The sequence below is a fragment of the Carassius gibelio genome, chromosome A4 (genome assembly GCF_023724105.1).
Source record: "Carassius gibelio isolate Cgi1373 ecotype wild population from Czech Republic chromosome A4, carGib1.2-hapl.c, whole genome shotgun sequence".
Lineage (NCBI taxonomy): Eukaryota > Metazoa > Chordata > Actinopteri > Cypriniformes > Cyprinidae > Carassius > Carassius gibelio.
The window spans coordinates 31,360,750-31,382,785 of record NC_068374.1 but is presented as its reverse complement, the minus strand read 5'-3'; the positions used below and the strand labels follow the sequence as shown (position 1 = coordinate 31,382,785).

General features: G+C 38.1%; 2 protein-coding genes across 2 annotated transcripts in view; one reads left to right on the top strand and one right to left on the bottom strand.

Moving 5' to 3' along the window:
* The window catches only part of LOC127977212 (protein Wnt-5b-like), a 70,543-nt gene that overhangs the window by 25,476 nt on the left and 23,031 nt on the right, over positions 1-22,036 (top strand). The window lies entirely within an intron of this gene.
* fbxl14b (F-box and leucine-rich repeat protein 14b) lies at positions 14,829-17,790 on the bottom strand. Its single transcript, XM_052581935.1, has one exon. The coding sequence runs from the start codon at positions 17,315-17,317 to the stop codon at positions 16,115-16,117; it is 1,203 nt and encodes a 400-aa protein (XP_052437895.1). The 5' UTR covers positions 17,318-17,790; the 3' UTR covers positions 14,829-16,114.

The following is a 22,036-nucleotide window of genomic DNA, read 5'->3' as shown; positions in this document are numbered from 1 at the left end:
AGCATACAGTACTCTTCAGCACTGTATTCAAGCACGGGATCCAGTCAATTCTTCTAAGGTAGCAATACTTTGTGCATTATGCACCAATTTAAATGAAACACTTAAACTACTGCTTATTATTAATCTTCTTACTAGCAGCTTATCATTAGAAAATGATTTTGAACAGATGCTCATTTCAGATGTTAGTTTTTCAGCAGAATTTCGTTCTCAGTTAAAAAAAAAAAATTATGCATTATAGACTATTTTAATAATCAACTAGTCCTAAATAAGCGTTATGTAATTACTTTAATTTTGCCACCAAATTCTGATCAGACAATGAATTTATTCTCATTTGTTTTGCTATTTGTTTCTACTCTAATGTCTGTTGGATTACATTATAGTGCTGTACAATGGTTGTGTGGATGTGTTTATGAGTGTTAGGTCCACCTGGACTATGTCACTATGTATTTATGGGGTGGCGGGTCAGATGGAGTGACTGTATATCTCCTTTCTTCTCTCTGTGTGTGTGTGTGTTTGCTAACACAGGTTAGATGTGCTCTTGTTAAGGCCCAGTGAGCAGCCAGGGCAGAGCAGCCTCGCAGCTGGTTTCGAGGCCAGGAGACATCGTCGAGTGTATGTTACTCTCCCACCCTTCCCCAGAAATATCTCTCGCTCTGCGAAAAGGAAATACCAGATTAAAGCTACATTACACCAAGACCGGTTTTTATGCTAACCGCCCACCTCTGTCTGTTCCTTGCATTTTCTTTTACACACTCTCTCCATCTTCTGTTTCCATTGTTTTTTCTTGTTTTTGTCCCCAAAGACACCCCCTTGTTTTCTCTTTTGACCTTTACCTGCCCTCGTTCTCCCGTTCTAGTTTTTTTTTCCCCCTTCACCCTGTGTATGATTCTGTCTCTCCATTTCTCTTTTTTTCTCTCACACATACTCTCTCCTGGGTTTAACATTGTTGGCAGTCTGTGAGAAAGGAGGCAGCCAGGACTGTGAGCATATCCTGTGGGAGATCAGTTTTCAGCTGCGTGTTTGCGAATGTGTGTGTGTGTATGTATGCATGCCACCGTTGTGCTTTCTTTGTGGGACGGTGGGGAGTTTTTTCACCTGCTGTAGGGACAGACTCCCAGGTCTTAGAGAGGGCTTTACAGTGGGTGTGGAGAATGCTGCTAATGCAGCCTGGCTTTAGACATCTACTCTCAATGTCCTGCCTGTGCTGAGTCCATACGGCCCCGCACACACACACACACACACACACAGCCACGGGGGCCTGTCAATGATTAATAGCTTCTCCCTGAGTGGCATCTTGGGAGGCCCTGAGAGAGAAAGAGGCAAAACAAGAGCTCTCTTTTCCCCTCAGCTCCCCTCTCTTCCTCTTCTGAGAGAGTATTCACTCTCAATCCACTGCAGAAAGCTAGATTTAAAAGAAGATAAGGACATTATGTGTGTATTATCTGGAGAAATTGCAACAAATTTCATGTGCTTAAATACAATGGGGTCCAGAAGCTTGAGACCACATTATCTGGAGTTTAAAGTCTAAATGAATGGTAAAATTAAATGTAGAAAAAGAAATTATAATTATTAAAAATGTGAAAAATATTTTATATTATTTGTAATTATTTAACTTTTATCTTTTATATGCAAAGCAAATAGAAACTATTTATTATTATTTGTAATTAAAATTAAAAAAACTGTAAACTATTGAATTATGAATTATAAATGATTGAATATGAATTATTTGAATGGCTTTAAAAATAAAATCACTTTAATTTGTAAAAATTTGATTTAGTTCATTGTTTTTAATTATTCTTTTAAATATTATTAGTAATAAAAATCAAAATATAAGCATTTTCAGTTTTAAACAAATTGTTAAAATGGTATGCATTTAAATATGTAATAAAAACAGAAGCACTTTCAATTTGTAAAATGTAAAAAAGAATTATTTTATTGTTTTTAATTGTTGTGCTTTTAAATATTACTTTGAATAAATTCAAATAGAAGCACTTCCACGTATTTAGTTTTTTTATTCTCTTAAATAATATTTTTAATGAAAAATAATGGAAAAAAAACTCATTTGGATTCCTCTGTATATCCATTAGAAAAAAAACCAACACACTTTCTTTGTCTGGCTGTACAGCAGTCGCCGTCCGAACCAAAGTCAAGAGTCTTATTTTCAAAGTCAGGTCATAATGAACTTGACGAGACTGACATTTTCTGTATTTCATCAGGTCCAAAGAGCTGCGTAATGCGGTCAGAAACATGAAAGAGTCTTTCATGCTTTTATGCAAGTTTTATCAAGGCTGAAGCACCAGGGCTTTTTAAGTCACCCAGGATGAGACTGTATGCAAAAATAAGACATAAAATAAGGGTATGATAATGATTTGAATAGTGTAATTCCTGTCTCAATATGGTGTAAAGTGACTCTGTGAATATCCTTGATGATGTGTCATCAGCACATGGATCATGTAAGAACTGTACTATGAGCAATTTTGATTATGGTGATATGATGATGTGCGGTGAGCGATGTATATGAGCCGTGATGCATAATGAATGTTCTCACATTGATAGTCCTTTTCTTTTTTGAGTAGGTGAAAACCAGCATGTAGAAAAGTAAATCATTATTCACCAGGAAGGAGAAAAAGAACTTAAAGGGATAATCCACCCAAAAAGAAAATAGTTTACTCACCTACATGTCATTCTTAACCAGCAGTATTGGGGAGTACGTAATTTAATTGCAAAATACATTTCTCTGTAATCCTTTACAGTTACTGAGAATTTTTTTTTAAATTAAATTAGTTATTTATGAAACAGTTCACGATTAAAAAAGGGATTACATCTGAATATTTTCTGTAAAAAGCTAAAATATGTTGAATACTATTCATTTGTTGCTTTGCATGTTTTTAATGTGCAGCATAAGGCTGTTTAGTAAAACGTTGCTATTCTGATTAAGGGTGAGTAAATCATAACAGAATTCTGGGGTTAACCATCCCTTCTCGAGTTCTCGAGTATGTCTGTACATTTTCACCTTAAATTCTCTTGGTAAAATTTAAAGGATTGTTGGCATACAGTAGAGATTTATATAATTAATGTGGAAAGTATAGGTTATTTCTTTACAGACTTTGAGCACAGTTTGAAGCTCATAGAGTTCTTCTGGGAACTGTAGTTTTGGTTTGTACTAAGATTTTATTGATTTATTTTTTAAATGAAGCAAGGCAGCCATCACACAGGTTACTATTGTGGTTATATTGTTATGGCATTAGTGAAATCTTGAGCTGAGTATTGGGTCTGCAGTCAAAGATTAGGCTAAGAGAAGATAAGAGTAGTTCCTGTAGCTCAGTGGTAGAGCCTTGTGGTCATGGGATAAATTTCCAGGGAACACACATACTGGTAAAAAAAACAAAACCAAATGTATAGCCTGAATGCACTGTAAGTCGTTTTGGATTAAAGCATCTGCTAAATACATAAATGAAAATGTCATGTAAATGTAAGAGGACCTGTGATTGAGAGAGTTCAGGCCAGTCTTCATCTGTAAGAGCAGGCCGAGAGGAGGTGGTGGTGGGAGGGACAGAGAGAGAGAGAGAGAGAGAGAGAGGGAAGGGGTGGAGGAGTGGGGCCAGGAGGTGAAAGCCGAGCTGGAATTTGTGCGGTATGCAGAGAATGATGGGATTTTTCCTGCTGGGCGGCTGAGAGCTGCTACACTGCTGAGCATTGACCAGCATACACACACACACACGCGCACACTCAAAGAACTGAAAGCTCCATCACGCTCTCTACCTCACACAAAACTCTCAATCTCTTGCCCCTCCCTCTTATTCTCTCTCTCTCTCTCTCTCTCTCTCTCACACACACACACACAAAAACAATTCAACTTCAACTGTAAGCACATTTGGTCGGGCATAATAAGAGAATTCTGTCATTTTTCTGAAACGTTTGTACATTGTTACAGCACAACTCAAATGATTTGTTGATAATATAATGTGGTGAAAATAACATTTGACCATTTTTGGAACAAAAAAAGTTGACTGTCTTCTTCGTGATCAAGTATACTTACCTTGATGGGGGCAAAATATGTGGTTGTTGTAGAAATTACCATTTAAAAAAATGAAATACTAATAATTAAAAAGTATTATTATTTCTTTTCTTTCTTTTTTTTTTTTTTTTTTGTTTGGTTAAGATTATCATGTTTTTTTATTATATAATAAATGTTAATCATTTAAGATTGAACGTTTGTGTCTGAAGCAATGGTTAAATCATTGTAATCAATACTAAAAATAAATAAAAGTAGGCATTTTAAAAGGTTTCCATGAATGTGATCTTCATATGACAAAAAGATACAGCTTACAGGAAAGAAAGAAGCTGTCATTTTAATAAATATTGAAGTGGTTTATGATTACTTCTCTTTTTTTTTTTTTTAGATGATCATATTTTTTATTAAATATTTGTAGAAAAAAAATGCCAAAATAAAAAAAAAATCCAAACAAATCAATCTACTCATAAAATGATTGAAAGTCTGGGTCTGAGGGAAAGGTTAAACCAATCATTCAAAAAATGCATGGGGAAAAAAAAGCCATTGACCTTCATATAACAAAAAGAAAAGGTTGAAATCTGTTTTAATAGCAATCATGACAGAAATGTACTCGTAATGGAAGAAACACCCACACTCGTACAAACTCTCAAAAGAAAAGAGTACATCTCCAGAAATCAGGCGTTTTTTTTTCTTTTCTTTTTTCATTCTCCTTATTCTCTCTCTGTCTTTCAGCAATCACACATTTCTGACATTCATAGTTTTTTTTTTTATCAATGACTAAAATGCTCACACTCTTGTCCTTTGTTCTCTTGTCTCAGTATCAATCAGTTTGTTCTCTTTCCTCCACAATTCTTCTTCCCCTGGCTCACTCTCACTCTCTTTCTATGCCTTTCTTGTGAGCTCTTTCTCTCCATCTATCTCTCCCTCTCCTCTGAGCCTCCTCCTCCTCTGCTTCGGCTGCTGGCATGCCTCCACTATCACAAGATTGTTATTTAATATATTTCTTTCTGTTGCTTCTCTTTTAATATGTGCTATTGTTCAGAATGACCTTTTTGGTCACGAGCTGTCCTTGGTTAGCCGCTTTCGTTTTAGTGATACAAAGTTAGAGAATTTAAATGTCTACTGTGGGGATCATGAGGATTGTATTTTTATTCTAGTTTGATGGTTATCATAAAAATATTCAAAATTGGATTATAGCTTTTTCACACAGGGCCATGGGAAAAGATGCTAAATAATTTGTGCTGAACTTTTTAAAAACTGAAATAATATCCATAGTAATTTGCCTTGTTCCAAATCAAGTATATTTCTTGCCCCCCAAAAAAAAGGCATGAAAGGCTTCATATATATCCTTCCTAGAATTCATGATACGTATATGGGACCCTGTCGATTTTTCTTTTATGCCAAAAATCATTAGGATATTAAGGAAAGATCATGTTCCATGAAGATATTTTGTAAATTTTCTACCGTAAATATATCAAAACTTAAGTTTTGATTAGTAATATGCATTGCTAAGAATTCATTTGGAGAACTTTAAAAGGTGATTTTCTTAGTATTTAGATTTTTTTTGCACCCTCAGATTCCAGATTTTCCAAATATTGTCCTATCCTAATAAACCATACCTCAATGGGAGGCTTATTTATTCAGCTTTCAGATGAAAATTAAAATAAAATAATAAAAAACAATTCTGAACAACATTAATGACTAATTTAAATATTAAAATGCTGTATATAAGCTATTTATATATTCTTTATTTTTCCCAATATTTGACAAGCATAAAAAGATGTTGCCTATACTATATTAAAATCAGTTAGTGTGTCATGCAGTTCACTAGGTTTGGGAAAGACCAGACTTGAAACTAGTTGAAACTCCTTTTCTTAGTTCTCCGTCCTTGCATTTTGTTTTTCTAACCCTCTTCTGGTATTCTGGACTGGTCGTCTATTAGGATACGAGAGCCATTTTTTTTCTTTTGTCTGAAGCAACTTTGGAGAAATTCCTGACTTGACTCCCCCCTTGCCTCCTTGAATGAGAAACTGTCAGTTTAATTGGCTCTGATCTCGTATGCAAAGCTGCTTTCACTTATTGCACTCAGGTCTTATCCTTTAAATATGGATAAGATTGGGGGGGGGGGCACAGGGTCTTCTGCCGCCTGTATGCTTTGAATTAAAGCCAAACATGCAGGGGTTCATCCCATATTATTTTTTTCTCAACCCGTGAATATACATATTTTTCCTCTTCTTGGTGCAGTAGATTTCCACTTATTAAAAATTCTGCTCTGTCTGAAAGTCCCTGTCTGTCTCCAAAAGACTCTAAAGCACATCAGCAGGCAGAATATTGCAAGAGTCTGAAATGGGGCGCAGTGAAGTGGCAAGGCCTTTTTCAGAATCACTTAACGCTCATAAACAAAACACATCTGCAACAAAATCTGCAATCATGTCAGCTTTAATCCTGAGGGACAAATCCATTTTAGAGAGTCAGAGATGAAGAAAAGAAGAAGAACAGGACAGCAGGAGAGACTGTTACACGTTACATTTATGGAGAAACTCTTTGTGTTTTGTAAATTCATACATGAAATTGCACTCATACCCCATTTTATTGTCATGATATGACATATTTCCAGTGTTGTAATTGTTATCTAAAACTAAAACTATTAAAAAGCATTTTCATTATTTGAAAGCTGGACTTAAAATAAAATATGAATATTTAATAAGCTTACACGTAACTTGAATTTAAATTGATTGTAATAACTTAAACAAAAATGTAGAATCACTGGCACCTAAATAAAATAAAATAAGCTTATATTAAGTACACTGTAGAAGATTACTGGAGTACATTTCACAAGAAAATACTATCTTAGTTTTCTATACTTCATAATTGTATGTTTAATTCAGTGTGTTATTTGACATTTCCTTGTAATTGATTGTAAAATTTATAATGTAAAAAAATTAACATTACCAAAAAAAAAAATTAATTACAAAAGGTTCAACTAAAATGAAACTGAAAATATATATTAACCGCTAATTCAAAATATTAAATACAATAATTAGTTATTACAACAAAAATAACTGCATATTTCTGAGCGTTATAGGACGTGAAATCAAATGTAAGGTGGAACTTGATGGCAAAAAAGGCAGAAAAAAGCTTTGATTAAGATTTAAAAACAATGATTTTCTTTATATCGAATTGTGCACATTTATTAAGAAAGTCCTTTTTTATTTCATGTTACATTTTTTTTAAATGGTCAGATGTTGAAGTATTTTGCTTCAGAGCAGCTCACCGGTGAATTCCCCGCTTATGCTGGGTTTAACGGAAGTCTTGTGTCATCACAGTAGTAACATGAATGGTTGGATGTTGCTGAAATGTATTAACATTAGTTCCCTAATAAGGTTGCTCCAGAGCATCTTTTCTCCCTCCTTTTTTGCTCCAGATTTCCTCTCTGGCTTCATCTCAGGCTCCATCCATCAAGATGCACATATACATTTCTAAATATGACTCTGCATTTTTGCAAACTTGTGTTGTTTTCTATTCAGCCACTCTGACATGGAGATCTCTAGTGGAGCAAAACAAGAAGATTATCCAGAAAATCATTGGCTGTGTATATATTCCCCCTCTCGCCTTCCCACATAATGCCATGGAGTATGTAACGACATTAATCTTATTTATCTAAAATCAGGGGCTCTGATACACTCTCAGATAGAAATGCAATGCAGGGCCTGGAATGGGCTGATAAACATCAGCACAAGACTGAGTTTCCAATTCCTGCCTCAGAATAAACCCTGGGCTGAAATGAGAGGGAGATTGAAATGTGGAGGAGAGAGAGGGCCCTGTTTCTGTCGGAGTGAATGAACCATGTGACAGGACATGTCGTGTTGAGTGGCAAAGCAAAAAAAAGAGAGTGAGAGAAGTGGCAGCTCAAAAGTAAAACACTATCCACAGTTTCCCAGCATCCTGCCTCAGTGATGAGAGAGAAAGAGAAAGAGGGAAACAGGAAGGGGGAGGAACAGATGGAAAAAGTAGCCGATGCACTGCAAACAGGACGTTAGCGTGGCAGATATGTGGGTTTTATGAGCAGATATTTGCAGGTACATGAGTTTCATGAAAGCTGTGTGTGTGAGAAAAGAATAGAAAATGCATGAAGAGACAGTAAATTCAAAAATATTATGTATTCACCCTCATGTTGTTCCAAACCTTTCTGAAATACAAAAAATAATTTGTTATTTTCCAAAAAATGTCAGAATTGACATGTTCGATAATCATTGAGAATATTAATATCTGCTTCAGTAATGTATTGATTTTAGTCTTTGCCTCAAAGAAAAGCTGTTGTATGAAGAAGATGTGCTCTTTAACCATTATAGGTTCTTTATTGGCATTTTTATGGTAAATGGACTGCATTTATATAGCGATATATATCATATAGCATTCACTCACTCATTCATTCATACACCGATGGCGGTGGTGTCAGCCATGCAAGGCTCCATCCATCTCACGGGGAGCAGCTGGGGTTAGGTGTCTTGCTCAAGGATACCTCGACACTTGGTCAGGTGGAGCCGGGGATTGAACCACCAACCTTCCGGTTTGTAGACAATCTACATGAACCACTGAGCCACTGCTGCTCCAAAATTGTTCTTTTATGGTATTGCTTGTGAAAACCTTTTGCTTTTTGTCCATTTCAGAGCTTGAAGGCACCCTTGCCCATTTGCTGTCATTGTTTTCTTTTACATGCAGTCTTCTAAACATCCTCTTTTGATTCCCACAGAAAAAAATGGGGTGAGTAAATTAACTACCCCTTAAAATATTGAAAAATGCATGGAGAGTGCAAGAAACATGAAGAATAATTTTAGAGATTTCAGAAATGTAAAACAGATATGGTAAGATAGAGAGTAGATACAGAACAAGGAGAGACAGAAGGGGGGGGGGACGAATGCTCTGCATACCGCATGGTGATAACGTCAGACAGTTTATAAATTTCTCTGGCTGAGCCGGACCACTGCCTTGAGGCAGACACAAGCTGAGCCTCTCCATGTCACACTCAGAGCCTCTAAATCTGAAAGAGAGAGACAGAGAGAGAGAGCATGACATTTACAGTGGGCTGAAAGAAACGTGATGGACGTTTTTCCATGAGAGAGTGAGAAGGCTTCCCCTGGGAAAGGAAGGACAGAGAAAGAGAGGAAATGAGATGAAAAATGGGCTCTGTGCCGCCTGGTAATTTTGCTTTGTCATTATACAGGACTTCATACAGTGAGTGTCTTGTCTTGAGTCTTCAGCTGTGTTCTAGTAGTCAGCTCTTAAAGTAATAGTGCACCAAAAAAAATTATATTTGGGGTAAACTGTCCCTTTAAGAGCAAGACCATTTAAAACACTGTATTTGTATTTTCTGTGCATACCCACCTTTAGCAACTCCAGCCACTTCCTCTCAGCAGTCCACTTTATATGTTCTTTTGAAAAGCCGAAACAATGGTAGCTCCCTTTTTGCTGACTCTACAGTTTAAACTTACTCTTTAAGCTAGTGGGCCTGGTGCATGTATAGCCTGGGGATGCGGGTGCGTTAATAAGCAGCTAACTGCCAAAGCAGGATCTTAATATGGTTCACTCATCTATATTGCATCCTGTTTTTAGTTATACTTCTACCACCATTAGAAGTCTGCTGTCCATTTTAGTAACTGTCTTACTGCTGTTTTTCTGTTTGGTTCTAGCAATAATGAGATAGAAGCATTCCATTAATTCAGACTGTAGCTTATTTTCAATATGTTCAAGAAGCAGCTATTTTCTTCTGGCATTAAAATGTTAAAAAAATTAAATCAGGCAGTATGAAGGTATAATTGTTCCTTCTCCCCCTGCGTTCTCCTGTATTTGAGCACTTGAGCCGGTGTATTGAGAGGTGGGCTCAAGAGAGCCCGGCACTAAACTTGATCAAACCGGTCTATTTGTCTTTAAAGCACCCGAGACATGCTTCACTTCCTGTTGTGTAACACTGCCTTTTCTACATCTCTGACTGAGCCACGCAATACCAAGGCCCCAGAGATAGAGAGGGAGAAAAACGAAGCACAGTTCTATTGCTGCTCAACGTGTTTGAGCTTTGAACATGTGGCTATTTTCACTCTTCCAGAATATTCTGTTCTTTCAAAAGCAGAATATTCTACAAAGTCTGGCATCATAACAGACATGGAGTTTGAGCATCGTCATTTTGAAAGAAGTAGTTGACACAAAAACGACAATTTCGTCATTTACTACCCCTCGTGTTGAATTTTCAGTTACATTCTGATCGTATGACATTAGAAGTAGTTGTTTGGACTACATTTATGGTGTATTTTTGAAGTATGCAGAGCAAAGGGATCATGACAGAATTTTCATTTTTGGAATGAGAGATCCTTTGATATTTTTTTCATTAATATAAAGACGCCACTTATTATTTTATATGCCATATGCCGTTTGTTTCTGTCATTCAGATAATACATGCCATCAAACTGCGGTATGGCAATAAAGTCAGTTTTCTTGTAATGGCTGTGGTGCCATTTTGGATATACTAGATTTACTGTATCTAATCCAGATTTTCTGCTTTTATTGGCAACACAAAGTTTTTTTAATACCTTGCTCAGGATACATCTTTATTCCATTTCAACCAATAAATCTGATCTAACTTCACTCTGAAAAAAAAACGTTTGGCAAGCTACAAATTCCTCTGGATTTATAAACCCATTGGACCTACAGTGCTTTTTGTATATGAAGTGCTTGAAAAAGTGTCTACCTAACCAAAACATTATGTATGAACCTCTTAGATAATTCGAAATGCCATGGCGGTTTTAAAAATATATCCTCCTGAGGGGAGCATCTCAGTTGGCTGTGTGGGGTCTCGACAGATGTGATGACCAGAGGCTGCTGTATTTCTGTGAAGAGGTTTTAGCTACAGTAGTGTGCGTCCCTTCGTCATCCATCTCTCATCAGCTTTCTTCCTTTTAGCACTCACTCCCTCTTTCTCTCTCTCTCTCACTTTTCATTGCTTCCCTTTTTGAGTGGATTCGGAGCACCACACACAACACTTCCGCCCTCTCTACCACCCACACTCACCAGTAACAACAAATCTCCTCCTGTGCAGTCGGCCTGAAGCCCGGACACACACACATGTACCATCTATCAGCTTACCTTTAAATTATAATGCCAAGCCACAGAAAAACATGGAGGCTACGAAAGAAACCCCTTTCTTACACCATTTTGTATGTTCACAAGCATTTCTTCCGTTACCTTCCTGTTTCCCAAGCATCTCTTCCCGTTTTAGCTAAATGCATTTTTTTAATGTATAAACGTTGCTTAATTAAAAATTATTTTAATGTATTTTTTTTTACATTTTATAGCAGCGGTTCAGTCAGAATTTTTATTCTTGACTGTAAAAGGTGCGCCTGACAGTTTGAGGTCAAGGATTAACGCTAAAATGGGCGGTTTATAAGCAACAAAGCTTCCAATCAATGGTTGTCTTTTTCCCCCATATCATTTTTTGTTGTGTGGTGTGGTTTTCAGTCTCGCGCTCAAGTTTCGTTCATGCACAGACCTCCTGCCTCCAGAGTGCTGCTGGAGAGCTGCGTTTCACTGCATATGAAAGCAGATACAATCCAGAACTTGTGGACCCGTCACCTAATACAATCAGAACAAAGAGGAAAACTGGCACAAAACATGCCTGAGTCCTATTTTTTTCTTTTTTTATTTAGAGAGAGAGAAAAGAGAAAAATAGAGTCTAAGATACTGAGTTTGTGTGTGTGTGTGTGTGTGTGTGTGTGTGAGAGAGAGAGAGAGAGAGAGAGAGAGGATAGAGCTGCCAAACACTCCCTTACAAGAGATAACACAGTTAATTTTCCTAAATTTTGCCTAGAATTTAGACAGCGTCTGTGCCTAAACTATAAGGGTCATTTTTGCTAATTTGTTTCTGGCTCTGCATGTGTGTGAAGGGTGGGGTGACGGCGACAGATTGGGTCTCATGGCTCCAGACCCTCTGTATTCACACTTCCAGCAAGGTCACGTGACACCAGTCAAACTCTGTCACAACCTCACTGGAGGAGAGCTGGCAGCAACAAACCAGAGCAGACCTAGACAATACTCACGCACACACAAATGCTTTCACCCACCTTTTCATCTGGCTGCTTATAAAAAAAAGCATTTGATGTACAGTTTGTGCTGTAAACCAGTTGTGTGCTTGTAAAAATGCCATATGGCAGTCATCAAGTCCGCAGTGTGAAAAGACCACTGTGGATTAGTTCTAATGAGAGGTATGACTAAAACCTGACAGCCATGTGAGACCGTTAGCCATCATACGCCTTTACACCACAGAGTTAATTCCACTCTTTTCAAACCCAAATCTCTCAGTCCACCATGAGTCACAAACTGAGTCAGAAATCTGAATTTGCTGACTTGAAAACCACAGAATTTATTTAACCACCAGCACGTGACCCTACAGTGCTTTATAAAATCCTGTTTAAAAATGTCAACTCCAATAAGTATTGTGAGTTCAGTACATATTAAGCTCAAATTAGTATTTATGGCTTAATGATCTTCTTAAAACAGATTGGTTACAACGAGGCACTTACAGTGGAAGTGAATGGGGCCAATCCGTAAATGTTAAAATACTGTTTCAGTACACTATAAAATAAAAAGAAAGAAAAAAAAATGAAAATGTACAAGTAATTGTCTGCCAGGACATTATCTTTTAATTTTCTGGACATTTCCATTCAATGTAAAACATAAGTGCAAATTTTAAAATACAGGTATAACACCTGTGAAAAAATAAAATAAATACAGAAAATTCCTTAATTTTAATAAAGTATATTGTGTTAATTTTTTTTTTTGGGGGGGGGGGTACTCAATAATAATACATTTTAGCATTTTTTATGTAAGCTTATATCAACAGTTTTATAACTTCATTGCAATTACAAAGCAATAAACCATAAAATGCCTGTAAAAAAATGTAACATGCTTTACAGCACAATTTACAGATTTTAAACGTAAGTGCTTAAATCTCCAAATATAAAAAATGTGCAATCCTTTAAACAAACTGCCATTTTACGTGTTTGCTTTAGAAAGAAAGAAAGAAAAGAACAAGTTGATATAATTTTTGTGGTTATAAACATCATGCCAAGAACTGCTGGTTGAGCTAAACTTGTACTGAACCTGGAACTTTCTTTTAAATTATTTGTCCTTAAGTGAAAACATTTTCTGTTGCTTAATTCAGAGAGAAGCTTCAATCTGAAGTATTTGATCCTGTGCAGAATGAAGCAAGATTGTTCTTTTCACTGACATAAACTTTGCATTTGGCCTTTTTCAGTTGTTCTGAATGAATAAACACCAGTGCTACACACAGCGCCACTTACCTAAAGCATCTCTCATGTGCCATGTTTGCTAGACTGTGGCAGTCTCAAGTCAGACAGTGTTCTTGCACCGCATACTTTTTTTTTTTTACAGAGCAAAGTCATACATTGACTCACAAATTCCTGTCCATTTTCCAGCGATGTGGCAGGCACGGCTTTCAGCCACCTTTCCTCTAACCCTAACTGCAAACAATCAGACTTTCGCTGTGATTTTTAAATCAAACAATAAGTGACTTTTATCAGATGAATAGATTTTGTTTTGACCTGTGCTTGACTTAGGCTGTCTGGGCAAATCACATGGGCCTACTAAAATGCCTGGAACTTCAGACAGGAGCAAAATAACCTCCAACCCCACCTTTCTGGAACGTTCTGAAACTTCAGAGCTTCTGGCTGTAACCCACAGACACCTTCAACCACAGTTGCTGCATGGGAGAGCTATACAGGTCGCTGCTAATGCTCTGACTGCTTTGTGAAAATTCCCAGCAGTAATCCGAGCTGTATTTTTATTTTTTAAAAGGTGGTGTGAGATTGCTCACTGGTGTAATCGTTTCTTTGTTTTTCTGCTCTGCTTGCTCGGTTCAGCAAAATCATAAAATAGTGTGTTTTTTCTATCTTTAAAGAAGATCTATGTGAGCAACATATCCGAACATCTGACAAACATCTCCAGTTGTAAAAATGCAACAAAAACTGTAACTCCAGGGGAAAAAATAAAATCTATGAACTCAGCAAAGTTAGTAAAAAGAGGTGGCGGTAACCTTCAGAAGGGCTTAAATTCTCTCTCTCTCTCAAGCGCTCAGAGCCCCGTTTAAATCCTCCACCCCTCTGGACGGTGAAGGGGAGCAAAGACTAAAGCTTAAATGCTTTGAATGATGGTGAGGAATGTTTAAAAGTGTCTGTTTGAGGAAAGAGGGTGGGCTGGGTTTTTTTTTTTTTTTTTCTTGGGGGGAAGACTCCCATGGGACAAACCCAGTCTCTCAGATCTGGTATGCGTGATTGAACAAGGAGAAGAAAAAATGAAACCTGGCTTCTCAACTTGGGGAAACAATGGCAACTGTTGAGAACAGGATTTATAATATTTTGGTGGGTGAATTATATCCACTGTTAATAGTCACTAAATTGATATCAGATGCTTTAACAGTATGTCTATTATAGGATTGGATGACTTAAATTGTAAAAGGGGGCATTAAGTGTTAGTTTTAACACTTTAAATAGCACAATTAAAGGAAGCATCCATTTTGTTGCACTTCATAAATAATGTAACAAACATGCATGCACCTAGCACACAAACATAACTTCCATCATCCTCTAAAACACAAATTTCTCAAATCCACTACATTGGAAATCGACCAAATAAACCCATTTATAACACTGTCTGTGATACTGAACATTATGACATTTAGCATCAAAAGGACTCAAAACCAAACTGAATGCATGAATTATAGCAAAAATCACAACCCACAAAAATCTTCCCTCATAACAAAGTTCAGAGTGGCTCTTTTATTTATATAAATATCAACTTTAATGTTTTTACTGTAAGAATATAAAACATTTTAATTTGGGATTCTTTTTACAAATACATTTACAGTACATTAGAACACAGTAGCTTCTCAGCAGGACTCAATACATGTTGCAGGTCGATACATCATGGTACATATATACTGGCCTGACATGCTTTTTGTGTGTTACCTTCGTTTCGACCATGTCTTTTATATGTAAAGTTGAATATTATTGTATTTATAACATGATGTGCCCTGTTTCAGCCCTGTGAAGAGGCAAACAAGGTGTCACTGAATTGCAAACAGGGATTTGTTTTCTTTTTTAAGGGACAAAATTCACTTCAATTTGAAGTACAACGATCTGAATAACAGCCATTAATTAATATCTGCTTACATAAGCATAAATACATCAGCAGAGGGAACCTCTTATTCAAAGCAGGAATTAAAGGCTATCCAGGCCTGTAAAATTTAGCAGAAACTAAAAGAGATTGGAAATATAAAAGCTTAAGTTCAAACCCAGTATTTTTGTCTGTCTTTGCATAAGGGTAGTTGACAAAATAGCATCATGTCCATGAACTTTTGAAGATTTTAGGCTTGTCATGTATACAATGTATGAGGAAGAAAATGTGTGACTTGGGTCTTGTGACTGGTCACTATTTCTTTCTCATTTTAAAACACTAACGTTACTTCATTTTTTTTTAAGTACAGATATTGCATGTAGTCTCAATTAATTTAAAATAACAAAACGGCATTGTTTAATAATTATGTAATTAGAATAAAGAATTAAAAATGTAAGGATAACTGTCTCATCACAGGACATTTGCTAAACTGCTTGTAATTTTATGTCAACTACCCATAGACGTGTTTTGAAACACCTTTTGTTGGCTATCTGAAGGAAGGGGGGGAAAAGGTAGTCTGAATCCATCCTTTCAATCAGTGTTTTTGCTTTCCTTAAGCAAAATATGAGATAAAGGGGGAGGGGATTGTTTTTCTAGGCACAAATTCTCATTCTTCTTAAGAATAACAATATAATACATCTAACGAGGTAGCCAAAATATCGCGATACTCGTGGTGGAGGTGGTTTAATATTGCGATTTGTTAAGGGAAAAAAACTTTTTGTGTGTTAATAGCAATAACTGACACATGTATCACATTCAGCATTTTAAGCCTTTTTATGTACTTTGCTCTATTGAAATTCACCCATCCCCCTCCCGCCCTCATTCTCTCCCTCCCTCCTTTCAGAAACCCCCCAAGTTTCACCTCACTTTCTCACTTTCAGTCATCTGCCAAAGGCCCAGGTTCAAAACTTTAAGGCAGGGGAGCTGCGTGATCCTCTCCAGTCCCCTCTTAGTGATTTTCGTACATCCATACAGATCGATGCCGGTCAGTTGCGTCAAGTGGTCTGCGATCAGCTCCAGTCCTTTGTCTGTAATCCGCACGCACTGGCCGATGTTCAGCGTCCTCAGCTCGTGCATTTGGCGCACCATCCTGTTGATGCCATCGTCACTGATGTGGCACGAGCACAGCGACAGCGACTTGAGCTGGTACAGGCCCTGCGCGATATAAGCCAGGCTCTGGTCGCCTATCTTGTCGCAAAACGACACGTCGAGTCCAGAGAGTCTCAACGTGCCCATGGCGAGGTGCATGATGCCCGTGTCGCTGATGTTGTCGCACGAACGCAGATTAAGGCTCCACAGGCTCGTCATGTGAGAGAGGTGGATCATGCCAGCATCCGAGATGCCCCCGCAGAAACTTAGATTGAGTACTTTGAGCTTGGTCAGGCCTTTCGAAATGTGCTTAAGGGACAAATCCGTCAACTTCTGGCAGTCCTGCAAGGTCAGGTATTCCAGACTGAGGCAGCCCTCCGCCGCGCTCCGGGTCATGCCGGCTAAGTGCCCGATGCCTACATCCGACACATGCCGGCAGCTCCTCAGATTAAGACTTTTGAGTCTGTGCAAACCCCACGCGATGAGCAACAAGCCCGTGTTTGTGATGTTACTGCAGCCTCCCAGTTCCAGCACCTCCAAGTTTTTCAGATACTGTGCTATTCTGCCCAAACTGGAATCCGTGATCTGCTTACAAAGGCTCAGATTGAGCACCCTCAGGGAAGGGATCTCCTGCACGAACGCGTGCCCCAGGCCGTTATCCGTTAAGTTATAGCAGCCGCTCAGATTCAAGCTCTCGATGTTGGGCATCCCCTGGATCACGTAGCTAAGGCTGCGCCTCAGGCTGAGGATCTGTACGCGCCTGATGCCTCTCGCCTGAAGGCTGGGGAACAGGGACGGGTTCGCCCGCCTCAGATGCAGCTTGGCTTCCACCCCCCTCCACACGGACTTGTGGTAGGACGCGTCCCTCCACGCCGTGCACACTTGGGCCACTCTGCCCTTGTCCCTCACGTCCAAGTAGCTGAAAATCATGGCTAAAATCTCCGGAAAGAGGCACGAGATGTGCGTCTCCATCTTCCACACGCGCTCAAGAAAACAAACGGCGGCAAACCCCCACCAACGGTCACCGTCGCGGCTGGTAGTCCCCTCAGGAGAAAAAAGGCTTTTAGAAAGCTCCCAAGCTTTTCTTTTTACATTTAACTGTGTAAATCGACAACTCCCCGTCCAGAGTGATCCTTTCAGTGGTGTGGGAAGGATTCAAATGCAAAAAATGCCCCTCAAAAGACGCTTGATCCGATTCAGATAGAACAGCGATCGGGCGGTCAGGCAGCGCTGCTGCCCGTTTGGAGCTTTGATAATAGTCTTCGCTCGACCCGGGGATCCAGACGGTCGTACATTTTCAAAAGATGTCTAAAACTGCAACAAACCTCGGGAGAAAATAAATTCAGTCCGCTATCAGATAAAAGAGTGAGGTTTCGTTTCGCGCTTGTGCTCCGCTCGCACTCATTGCCAAGCCGAGGGGCTTCCTGCTGCCTTTGTCTGATCTTTTCAAACTGACTTGGCAGGGCCGCCAGCACAGAGCGGCTGCGGGGGAGACGCGTATGTTTAAATCTGTTAAAACCAAGCAAATTGTTTACGAACAGTCTGAAACTTATAAAGCAGGACAGCACATATTTCTAGTTACTGTCCTAGTCCTTGTTCTGTTCTGCTCTAAACTGTTATGAAAGAAATTCGTGTTGTGGGTGTTTGTCTCTCCCCTTTTTGAAAGCAAAGTGGTTTAACCCAACTCAGCTGGAACTGTAAGAATAGTTCCCCTGGAAACCAACTTCTTACAATTCAGTTCACTTTACCCTTAACCCTTAAGCTTCCGTGTCAGATGCTGGTATTTTTTGCAGTAGTTTTTTCAGTTTTATTTATTAGAGTGAAGTTACTTGTTAACCTGGCATTTTTCTCAGTATAATACTTTTCTGTTTTTTTATGTGTATAAAACAAACAATAGAAAGGGCTCATTGTGAGCATTTTAAATATTACAAATTCTATAGTTTCAAAATGTATGATTTCATTAGTTATAAATGTAATTGCCATTTCTATTAAAAAAAATATTCCTGTCACGATTTTTAACTATTATAATATAGTCACTCTTTTGTTCACTTCTTTCTCATTATAACCCGAACAAAAAGACACGCAATGTTAAGCTCTGTGAAACTGGCAGCAACAGTTACCCTCTTTGCCCTGTCAGTCTTACGTAAGGTAGTTTTTATTCCACCTTTTGCATATTTCCCCGTCTTTGGGCCTCAGGCCCCCCTCTGAGGGCTCTTTGGCATTGTTAGCTGATATGACGGGAGCATTTGCAGAAGGTACTGGAGTGTAGCAGAAAGAAGGAAGAAAAGCAGCACACACACGTTTGTGTTTACAATAGAGAATGCAGCACAGCACAACTGACAGCACAAGTCCAACCCTCCCCACTCCGTCTGTCTCAAACCTTCTCTCTACCTCACCACATGTCGTTCTCTCTCTCTTCAATAAATGTCACTTTTTTTTCTTCCCACTCCTTCAGTTCTCACTAGTTCAGATTATAATTGTGAAAAGCACAACACTCTATCCAGCATTATTTCTGGAGTAGCTCACAGTCCTGTAAGTCCACACAAAATCAAAATTGGTCCTATTCCATGTTCTTATTGTTTTACTTATAAAAGAACTTTATTTCAACAAAAAAGTCTCAATCTTTAGTCAAATCTCACTTACTGGTCCCTCTTATTTTTATCGCCCACTTAACCATTTTATCTTGTTCTCACCAAACATAATCTTTAACTCTAAAATATGTGCTGTTACTGGAAGAAAAAAACACTGTGTATGCCATTTCATGCTGATTCCAAGTTCAATTCATGCACTCTCTCTGACAGATAGGTCCTAGGCTTGTATGGTGGACAGTTGAAGGGCTCTGAATGCGCGCTGAGCCCCGATGCCCAGCATGTAAAGGGGCGAGAGGTCTGTGACAGCGGCCCCTCTCCCTGGCTCCTCCAGCCGGCCTCACTGCCAGAGAGGAGGGCTGCTCCAGAACTGCACTGCTGTGAGTCAGAGACTCTCAAAGCAGGCCTGCAGTGCCAGAAGCAGGACTCAAGCTGCTCCTGGAAATAAGCAGAGACAGAGAGGAGGGGACAAGAGAAAAAGGAAAGGGAGGTTTGATTTAGAAAGCAGGTGAAAGCTAACAATTAAAAAACATGCACTCGCTGCAGAGCAACGGTGCAATTTATTTTAACAGTTTACGATCATTCTAGCTAAATTGCACCATGTGAAAGCAAAATAGATGGTGAAACTGAAAGCATGCAATGATATTCTGATCTAAAGTGGAAGAGATACCAAACATTGGGTCAAAGGAAAGTGAAAATAAAGCTGAGAAACAGTGAGAACTGGAAGGACAAGTGCTACATGCAAATGAGAAGGTGTTGTAGGACCTTGCAAAAAAAGAAAACGAAAAAAAAAAGATCTGTCGTGTGATTTGATGTGCTGATTCAGGGGAGGGAGATAATTGGATAATTGCATGCCACAGAACTGCGCTGATAACTGCGCTTGGGGCAAGCGTTTCCTAGGAGACGTAGGCATGTGTCAACATGCTGTTGAAAGCTGACACCTCATGAATAGATTTTAGGCTACTTTGTAGTTTCTCTCTCTCTCTCACTCAGCTCCTTTACGAAATCGTGTATGACTCCAATCTGCTTTTTTGTTTTGCAAGCGGTGGCAGTTTGAGGAGAGATTTTGGCGGATATAACTTGCACAAACGCTCGCATACATATAGCTAGCTGAATGGGCTTTTCATTAAATCAGACAAGAGTTTCTTCTATGGCAAGGGAAGCTACGTTACTCTATTCAAATTAGGTCGAATCTCCCTAGGAGCGGCAGCCCCATTGGGGTACTACAGGGGAAACACCAGGAAGCTGATGCTCTCGGTGTCTGTGTACAGAACAGGCGATGATGTAATACTCTGCCGGCATAATGCATTGCAATGGTAATACTGCTACTGATACAAAATGAGCACATCCCTTTATTTTCCCATAACATTTAATTTCTTTGCTCTGTGTGTGTCATATTCATGCACTTTTCCTCTATTGACAGCCTGATGGACTGAGGTGTTTACTTTCCTGAAATGCTTTGCATTCTTCATAGATATAAAACTGTATTGGTTTATATATACAGTCCAAAAGTCTAAGACTGCTAGTAAAAATGCTAATGCATCATTTTCTAATTTTTTAGCATTTCTAATAATAATACATTTTCAACTACAAATTCTAACAATGACAAATCAAATATTATCTAATATATATATATATATATATATATATATATATATATATATAGACACACACACATAAAATATATTCATGATATATTATTGTAATGTAAAACTTTATTGGTTTTATATACGAGTCCAACTTCCTGCTTCTATGTTCTTGTATAATTTTAAAATGCATACAATATGAATAAAATATTATATTATAATAGTTAAATAATAATATAAATATAGGAATTAAAAAAAATATATAAATAGAATATATAAAATAACTGAATAATTAATATGAAATTCAGCATTGCCATTACAGGGATAAATTACATACATATGTATATATTAGAGAAACAGTTCTTTAAATTGAAGTAATGCTTTACAATATAAAAGTTTTGCAGTATATTTGATCAAATTAATGCAGTCTTATTTAGCAAAATATATATATTTATACACAGAGACATACATAAAGTTTTTCATTAAATTTTACTTCTTCTCAGACTCTTGGCCCCACTGTATTTTATTTCACCCTCTTTCCCTCACCTTTTCATTCTCATCTTCTGTTTTTTTTTCATAGCTTCATCTTCTTTCCTTTTCTTTCTCTCTCTATTTCTCTCTGTATGCCTGGAGCCCACAACCAGGTGAGGCCCCTCCGGAGAGTAATTACTACCTGAAACAGAGATTGGAGCCCTGTGGCGCTCACCATCAAAGCAGTCGTAGCTAACAGCCCGGGCTAATGTGCTGAAGAGAAGCGACACTGACAGGGCAGAAAGCAGTGGGTTCAAAACACATGGACACATACAAAAAACACCAAAGTCAGCCTCTCTCTCATAGCATGACCAACAATAACCGGTCGTTTGGCTGCACAATGGTCACATTGCACACCTGGGACCTTCAGGAGACAAAACAGATAGACAGAGAGAGAGAGAGAGAGCACAACAGACAGAGAGATGACTGAATTAGTCTGCTGCATGTCCAGGCCTGGAGAGAGGGAGGAACTAGGAACGCATAGAAAAGTGTTCTTCAAACAACTGTGTGACTCAAGGCCAGAATATACACACATCAGCCACCCAAAGAGTGTAAAATCCTTAGACCCAGTGGTGGGAGATGTCATAGGTCCCGCATCCACAAGGAGAGGTTACTGTTAATGCAAGCTTCGGCACTGAGGTCATGAGCTATTAGAGGCCTGTTTTATCAACAAAGACTGTTTTCAGCCTTTGGGAAGTCTGTGAAAACGTACTTTGTGGAAGTATTTATGCCTATAAGCCACCCAGGTTATTTTGACTGAACTGTAGATCACACATAAGCCCTTTTATTTTAATTTATTTTACAGTGAAATTCAATAAAACACTTGAAGTCTTTAAATATATTGCATTATATTAATATTTTAAATATTTTTATAATGCATTATTTAGTTAAGGCATTATTATGCCTTATTCAATTTATATTGTATTTTATAATGCAAGATAATACAAGATATTTATCTATTCATATTTACATCTTTAGATAGTAAA